A 9,179-nucleotide genomic window follows, 5' to 3' on the forward strand; every position below is an offset into this window, starting at 1 on the left:
CATAATACTATAATCAGCAGCAGCCATCTCCCCTTAGTAACTTGGGAAACAACTATCGGTTGTATCCTTCAATGAGATTGGGTAGCTATAAGCTAATCAAATGTATTTATACATATTTACATCAGCAGATGTCACAAAGCCCTTATACAGAAACCCAGCCCGAGTAGATCTAGACTAGAGTTTGGATTTATGGTCTAGAGACAGAATATCATTTACTGTATGTATCAAGTGGACACAATGAAAACATCCTCTAAACCACAAACTCTTTCCATTCAATTTTATTATCAGACCAGTGAAACACCATACATATACAAAATGTGATTAGACAAAACGCAAATCCCAACTCTGTTTAAGTTTGTTCATTTTTCATTCAATTGGTTGAATCAATGACAATACTTTTTTCTCATTGGAAAAAAAAAAATGGCATTTTTCTTGCTGTCCCGTGGGTGTAAATAAAGACTTGTTCTTACTTTTGGTCAGACAACCATTAACATTAAAGAATAGATCCTGTTGGTTTGGCCATATCTTTTAAGAGCATTTTGTCAGCGATCCAAGTTGGCAGGTAGGACATTGGCAACCATAAGAACTTGGCATCCCAGCCAGGTGAGTAGCGGGTACGAGGGTGGAGAGCAGAGATGGCGTGCTCCATGCAGCTCACAACCTTCATCAGGTCCCCATCCAGCAACGTCGCAACATTCTTCTCCAATGTCACATTTGCTGGAAGAAGGGTATTACCTCCATTAACAAGCTGACGTCAAAGGCAGACTTAACTTGCCCAGTTCATTTGCCCTGGGCAATCCCTGTCAGCCCGTTCTTGGAGTGCTTGTCATTCTGTCACACAGGTTTTGGTGAACCTATTTGCATCAATCACACTACAGCAGCATGCACAGGTTCATGTGTATATTTATTTGTTTCAAAAAAAAAATTAAACAATATATTTTTTACAGTACCTCTCTCTGGGTAATCATGTCCATATTGATCTTTGATTTCTTCAGACAGATTATCCCACAATGTCTTTACATTCTTTCTCAGGAGATTTAGATCAGTCACACTTGTTTTGAAAAATCCTGGTTCAAGACACAGGACTTTAACTCCAAACGCTGACATGTTCATCCTGGAATTCAAAAACAGAAAATGTGCCACAACAAACATTAAAACATGTCTGCAATACAGTATCCATATAAACTCAGAGCCATAGAGAATAATGCTCTGAGCATCACTATTTAGTTTGCTACAATTCTCAAACTCATTCAAATAAACCCAATACAGTATATTCTTAGACAAAAGGCCAGGCCTCGCACCGTAGACTGTCATTGAAAGCCTCCACTCCATATTTTGACACACAGTAGGGACCCCCAAAGGCGCTTATCCTCCCAAACACGCTGGCCACATTCACCACCCTGCCCCTGGCCTTCTTGATGAGGGGCAGGACACTCAGAGTCACACCAATGACTCCAATAAGGTTAACATCCAACATGGACTTGTAGTCGTCAACGGTCATCCAGTCACAGGGACCTGATGGTACAGAGACTCCAGCATTGTTCACCACAGCCCACAGACCTGAAAAAAAAATATTAAGGCAGACCATATTGTACAAACAAAATCACACACACAGCAGGACACAGGCTGTAGTCACAATGAAGGATGTAGGCATGGAATGTTTTCATCCAAATGTCAACAAGTGCTTACATGCCAGTTGAGGTATCTTACAGTGAGAAATGTTAACTTAAAAGGCCCAGTGCAGTCAAACACCTCATTTTTACTGTGTTTTATATGTACAGTTGAAGTCAGAAGTTTACATACACTTAGGTTGGAGTCATTAAAACTATTTTTTCAACCACTCCACAAATGTCTTGGAAAATCAAAAGAAATCAGCCAGGACCTTTATTTTTTGTAGACCTCCACAAGTCTGGTTCATCCTTGGGAGCAATTCCCAAACGCCTGAAGGTACCATTTTCATCTGTACTAACCATAGTACGCAAGTATAAACACCATGGGACCACGCAGCCATCATACCGCTCAGGAAGGAGACGCGTTGTCTCCTATTGATGAACGTACTTAGGTGTGAAAAGTGCAAATCAATCCCAGAACAACAGCAAAGGACCTTGTGAAGATGCTGGAGGAAACAGGTATAAAAGTATCTATATCCACAGTAAAACGAGTCCTATATCGACATAACCTGAAAGGCCGCTCAGCAAGGAAGAAGCCACTGCTCCCAAACCACCATAAAAATGCCAGACTACGGTTTGCAACTGCACATGGGGACAAAGATCGTACTTTTTGGAGAAATGCCCTCTGGTCTGATGAAACAAAAATAGAACTGTTTGGCCATAATGACCATCATTATGTTTGGAGGAAAAAGGGGGAGGCTTGCAAGCCGAAGAACACCATCCCAACCGTGAAGCACAGGGGTGGCAGCATCATGTTGTGGGGGTGCTTTGCTGCAGGAGGGACAGGTGCACTTCACAAAATAGATGGCATCATGAGGAATTCAAATTATGTGGACATATTGAAGCAACATCTCAAGACATCAGCCAGGAAGTTAAAGCTTGGTCGCAAATGGGTCTTCTAAATGCACAATGACCCCAAGCATACTTCCAACGTTGTGGCAAAATGGCTTAAGGACAACAAAGTCAAGGGATTGGAGTGGCCATCACAAAACCCTGACCTCAATCCTATAGAAGATTTGTGGGCAGAACAAAAAGTATGTGTGAGCAAGGAGGCCTATAAACCTGACTCAGTTACACCAGCTCTGTCAGGAGGAATGGGCCAAAATTCACCCAACTTATTGTGGGAAGCTTGTGGAAGGCTACCCGAAACATTTGACCCGAGATAAACAATTTCAAGACAATGCTACCAAATACTAATTGAGTGTATGTAAACTTCTAACCCACTGGGAATGTGATGAAAAAAATCAAAGCTGAAATATATAATGCTCTACAATTATTCTGACAATTCACATCCGTAAAATAAAGTGGTGATCCTAATTGACCTAAAACAGGGATTTTTTACTACGATTAAATGTCAGGAATTGTGAAAAACTGAGTTTAAATGTATTTGGCTAAGGTGCATGCAAACATCCGACTTCAACTGTATATTTTTCCACACTGAGGTTGGAATAATACTGTGAAATTGTAAACATTATGATAATGCCCTTTTAGTGTAAGAGCTGTTTGAAAAGATTGCAAGAAATGTCATACTGTTTTAGTGGGATTGCATTTTTGGCCTGTCCGGTGACATCCAAACCAGTCTACCAATAACAGCTAGTTTTCAGTTCTCCCCACTCAGACCACTCCCAGACAGTCCTGGCAAAAATCTTGCTTGAGAAATTGCTCTTTGCTAAGAAGCAAGTTGTTTCTTTTTGACTATTTGAGTAAGGTACTTAATTCTTACCCAGAAAGTATTTGATAGAGATAACAGCGGCATTGGACCTTTAGGATGTTTGTGGTTAGAAATTCCATAGCAACAGTTTAATCTGACGCATAGTAATTATAATTATTGAGTAGACCGACAGTCAGTCTAGATACTTGGATATTTTGAATACCAAAATATCCAAGTATTACAAAAGTTGCAACATTTGGCTAAATTGGACTTCAAAAGACACACACCCTTCTCCCCAACCAAGGTTTTGATGAATGCTGTTGCTTTGTTGACACTGTCAGTGCTGATGACATCCAGGTGGACTGTATTCAATCGTTCAGAAGAGACCTTCTTCAGCTCATCCTCCCCCTTCTCAGTGTAGCAGGCTGCGATCACACAGAAGCCCAGCTTGTCCAGGTGTCTGGCCAGAAGGTTCCCGAACCCAGAGTCACAGCCAGTGATGTAGACATATTTCTCTCCTTTATTGGGTACTCTTGCGAGTTCCCTGTACCAGCGGAACACAAACCAAAAAGCCACCAGTCCAATAATGTACAGGAACATTTCTGAGAGGAAAGAGGTTCATTCAGATAAACATAATATTTTATCATATTAAAAATAAACATTTTCTCTTTGCAAACATATGTAATTGAAGGTTCATTGGGGGCATATCATAGTATCTTCTATTTTACCAAGGAGCACAAACCAGTAGAAAAATCAATGCAATCATTCCAATGGCAAAAACGGCAGAATCTTGTAGGATACTATTTTGCAAACCATATATTTCCATAGATTTTAAATTTGATTTTAGAAGCAAAGGTCTATTTACATTTCTCCGGTGTGCAACTGAAAGTTCTGCTTAGTGACTATCCTACAGCTAGAGCAGTGTTTCTTAATCCTGTTCCCTGGGATGCAAATGAGTAACAATTTTGTTTTTGACTTTGCACTACACACCTGACTCAAATCATTGAAGCTTGATGATAGTTTGATCATTTGAATCAGCTGTGTAGTGCTTGGAAAAAACAAGAATGTGCCCAGGACAACTTGCCTACAGTAATTACAGAATATTTCCAAGTGAAATATATAGTAGACAGTCTGATGACATGGCCAGTTGAACATGAAGTGAGGCATGGAATTAGAGGAAACTTGATTGGGTAAATCAACTTGGCTACAAAAGATGATGCATTATCACAAAGTATTATACCTCCAAACTGATTAGCCTGCCCTATTCCCTGGATCAACAAAACCATAAACTGTCTACATAACATCTAACCGAATGATAAGATCTCCTGTTTACCATTTTAACCATGAATGATCTTTGACCACTATGGGTTATCTGATAGTTTATATTGAGCAATAATTATTCGGACAAATGGCTGAAATCTTCATACCACATCTACATTACTAGCCCCTGTTGCATACAAGAACAACATTAAAAAAAAATTTTAAAAAAATTATATATATATATATATATAAAAACTTTGCGCCTCACATGACAGCAATTACCTCCAACACCTACGCATAAAATATGAACATTAATGAGATTCAGACGCCAAGACCAAAAATAATTTTAAAAAATAATGACTTTTTTTTTTTAAAATCACCTCGTTAGATTTCAGCACATTTTTCAATAACCACGTCTAGGCAGTTAGCCCATTCTTAGAAAAATGATAAACACGAATCACTTGTTCAGCGAACTGCAACTTTATCAGCTCGACTAACGTTTGTCCTAACATTTAATGTTCATCAAAAACTGAACTGCTTGATTAATATCCTTTCTCAGACATGGCAAAGAAACACTGGAAACTTACCCCAGGCGACAGAATTGTGCTCCCCCAAGTACGCTTGTTGAGTGGCTGGTAATAGTGTAACATCAGTGACTGTATTCCTTGTCCTAAAATAGTTGTATTTTTCTCTGTGTTCTTCACCTTCCGGTGTGTGAAGAAACTTTATTTAACACATTTTTTATGGACGGTCGACGTACTCCATCTGCTGGACGTTATAAAAGCTGTAACTACTCTTCAACCACAGCTGAAAACCAGTCGTTAATTTCAAATGTTCGATTTGCAACCTATTTATGTGGATGAGTGAAATATATATGTAAACACTAATGAAGTGTAAACATGACAGTGTTGAAATGTTCACCTACTGCACCAAGTCTACTGGCCTACCATTCAGGTGTGGTGGGTATGCTGGTATAGGATGTTTTCATGATGGTATCTGTCTATAATGATAGCTTATGGTTATCATAGATCTATCTTGCAACACTACCCTTATTCATTCAGGGTCGTCACTCTAGCTACATTGTGAGACACCCAGTGGAATGACTCACAATGACCAGTCCTGTTTTATTACAGGCCATCTCAAACAAACCCTCTCAAGATCCCACTTGATATGACTCATCATCAGTTACAGATGGTAATTAATAACCGTCTCTAAAGCAATACAAATTCCTGTCTATCCTGACAGCTGCCATCGCGGCTATTGACCTCAAACCATTCAGACTTTTGTAAAGACCTGAGTTTGGTCAGATATTAGGATCATTTATAACAAAGAAATGATGAGTGTACTCTTGCCTGTTGAAAGGTTTGTGGTCATAGGCACATCCTTAAAAACGTAGTTGTTGGGCTAATGAAGTATACTTGAAAATAACAAAAAGGCCCATTAACTGAATATGCTCCAAGTTACCACCTTTATTGACAATGTTTAGATTCAAAGCGATCTTCTCATTTTTAATATTAGAATCTAAAAATCACCCCTTAGCCTAGTCCTGGTCTTATCGCCAACCCCTATGGCATATCCTATGGCATTCAACTATTGACACATGGGCAATTCCACGGAAACGGAATTGCGCTGACACTTAAAATGAATGCCAAACAAAAACCATTGATTTTAAAGTTTAACAAACCATATAACTCTATGCACAAGGACTACTTTTAACAATTTTTCACTGAACATGTGAAAAAAACACAGAATCTCAACTCACAAGGCAATGTTTCTTAAACTAAAAGGAAGCAGAAACATTCCTCCAGAACTAAATATAAGAGTTGATATTAGTTGGCAGGGGTATTTACTTCAACATTATTGTGTTTTGATTTATTTCTAATACCTTTAAGACCTTTTCTGCTAGATGTTTTCTAAAAAAAACTTTTCCATCTGTTTGACCAGAAATCAAAGCCTTTGCTTATTCCTAATTATTAGGATGGAAACTGGTTGAAAAATGCATATATGGCTTAATTTCGCAAAAATATAAACTCTTGGCTTTCATTTGGCACCCAATTTGACATGCTCATATGAACTTCACATGTTGGTGCTCACGAGCCCTTTTACTAAGAAGTGAACTCCATGCATTCACACTATGATCTGACACTCATTAGCTGTTATGGGATTTTTATGAATAATGACTAAATGATGTATACATTTAACGTAGAACTATAACTAGTAGTTTTAGTCAAGAGTTAGAACAAGGACTTTCTGTTCCTTGTTAGAAACTAATGGAGCTATCGTTGGACCGGCTGGAATACTGTGTTCCTTACAGGACATTCTGTCCCCACCCAGGGAGTGGAGAGACCTTGGGCTTGTAGTAGATTGTTTAACAGGTGGCAGACAATGTGAGAAGGCTTGTGAACTATATTGCCATTGTATGTACATGGTATTATGACCAGCGCTCTCGAGAATAAACGCTATTGGCTAATTTTGGTGGCTGGTCTCTGTTCATTTTATGCAAACAAGAACCTTACAAATTCTTAGAAACGGACAGAGTGTTTTAATTGAATTGGTTAATGAACACATAAGAACTAAATTCATCTAACATTAGCCTAATTTGGTCCAAGGTTGGGGAGTTATGTATCTCTGATTGTATCTATGTACAGTGGGGAGAACAAGTATTTGATACACTGCCAATTTTGCAGGTTTTCCTACTTACAAATCTGTATAAAAGACACCTGTCCACACACTCAATCAAACAGACTCCAACCTCTCCACAATGGCCAAGACCAGAGAGCTGTGTAAGGACATCAGGGATAAAATTGTATACCTGCTCAAGGCTGGGATGGGCTACAGGACAATAGGCAAGCAGCTTGGTGTGAAGGCAACAACTGTTGGCGCAATTATTAGAAAATGGAAGAAGTGGGCCTCCCGGGTGGCGCAGTGGTTAAGGGCGCTGTACCATCAGAGTCCCTGGGTTCGCGCCCAGGATCTGTCGTAACCGACCGCGACCGGACGTGGGGCGACGCACAATTGGCCTAGCTTGGTCGGTAGGGTTGTCTCATCGCGCACCAGCGACACCTGTGGCGGGCTGGGCGCAGTGTACGCTAACCAAGGTGGCCAGGTGCCCGGTGTTTCCTCCGGCGCATTGGTGCGGCTGGCTTCCGGGTTGGATGTGCGCTGTGTTAAGAAGCAGTGCGGCTTGGGTTGTGTATCGGAGGACGCATGACTTTCAACCTTCGTTTCTCCTGAGCCCGTACGGGAGTTGTAGCGATGAGACAAGATAGTAGCTACTACAACAATTGGATACCATGAAATTGGGGAGAAAAAGGGGTCAAATTAAAAAATAAATAAACAAAAGAAGATGACGGTGCATCACCCTCGGCCTGGGGCTCCATGCAAGATCTCAACTCGTGGGGCATCAATGATCATGACGAAGGTGAGGAATCAGCCCAGAACTCCACGGCAGGACCTGGTCAATGAACTGAAGAGAGCTGGGACCACAGTCTCAAAGAAAACCATTAGTAACACACTACGCCGTCATGGATTAAAATCCTGCAGCGCAAGCAAGGTCCCCCAGCTCAAGCCAGCCCGTCTGAAGTTTGCCAATGACCATCTGGATGATCCAGAGGAGGAATGGGAGTCTGATGAGACAAAAATACAGCTTTTTGGTCAAAACTCCACTCGCCGTGTTTGGAGGAAGAAGAAGGATGAGTACAACCCCAAGAACACCATCCCAACTGTGAAGCATGGAGGTGGAAACATCATTTTTGGGGATGCTTTTCTGCAAAGGGACGACTGCACCGTATTGAGGGGAGGATGGATGTATCGCGAGATCTTGGCCAACAACCTCCTTCCCTCAGTAAGAGCATTGAAGATGGGTCGTGGCTGGGTCTTCCAGCATGACAACGACCCGAAACACACAGCCAGGGCAACTAAGGAGTGGCTCCGTAAGAAGCATCTCAAGGTCCTGGAGTGGCCTAGCCAGTCTCCAGACCTGAACCCAATAGAAAATCTTTGGAGGGAGCTGAAAGTCCGTATTGCCCAGCGACAACCCCGAAACTTGAAGGATCTGGAGAAGGTCTGTATGGAGGAGTGGTCAATAACTACAAGAACTACAAACCTGGTCAAGAACTACAGGGAACGTATAATCTCTGTAATTGCAAACAAATGTTTCTGTACCAAATATTAAGTTCTGCTTTTCTGATGTATCAAATACTTATGTCATGCAATAAAATGCAAATAAATGACTTAAAAATCATATAATGTGATTTTCTGGATTTTTGTTTTAGATTCTGTCTCTCACAGTTGAAGTGTACCTATGATAAAAATTACAGACCTCTACATGCTTTGTAAGTAGGAAAACCTGAAAAATCGGCAATGTATCAAATACTTGTTCTCCCCACTGTATCTCTGATTGATGGATGTTGCACTATATATTCTCTGTGTGAATCAGCTCTAGAGACCTATGGCCAATAGGTCATTACACTCATTTTACTATCCATGGTGTGATTCTATGGTGTGATTCTGCTATTAATGAATGTTATCATGGTGGCTCTGGGGGAATTAGCTGTACAGACTAACGACCTTAGGTCAGTCAGTACAATCATTTTACG

The 9,179-nt window shown here is 40.6% G+C and overlaps 1 protein-coding gene across 1 annotated transcript; it reads right to left on the bottom strand.

The window, feature by feature from the left end:
- Positions 1-262: 262 nt before the first annotated feature.
- On the bottom strand, positions 263-5,341 carry dhrs9 (dehydrogenase/reductase (SDR family) member 9). Its single transcript, XM_021579074.2, has 5 exons — positions 5,169-5,341; positions 3,609-3,923; positions 1,302-1,560; positions 951-1,114; positions 263-717 (listed from the first exon to the last, which is right to left on the bottom strand). The coding sequence occupies exons 2-5, from the start codon at positions 3,919-3,921 to the stop codon at positions 494-496; spliced, it is 960 nt and encodes a 319-aa protein (XP_021434749.2). The 5' UTR covers positions 3,922-3,923; positions 5,169-5,341; the 3' UTR covers positions 263-493.
- Positions 5,342-9,179: the final 3,838 nt, after the last annotated feature.

Source organism: Oncorhynchus mykiss, chromosome 22 (genome assembly GCF_013265735.2).
Source record: "Oncorhynchus mykiss isolate Arlee chromosome 22, USDA_OmykA_1.1, whole genome shotgun sequence".
In the NCBI taxonomy this organism is placed as follows: domain Eukaryota; kingdom Metazoa; phylum Chordata; class Actinopteri; order Salmoniformes; family Salmonidae; genus Oncorhynchus; species Oncorhynchus mykiss.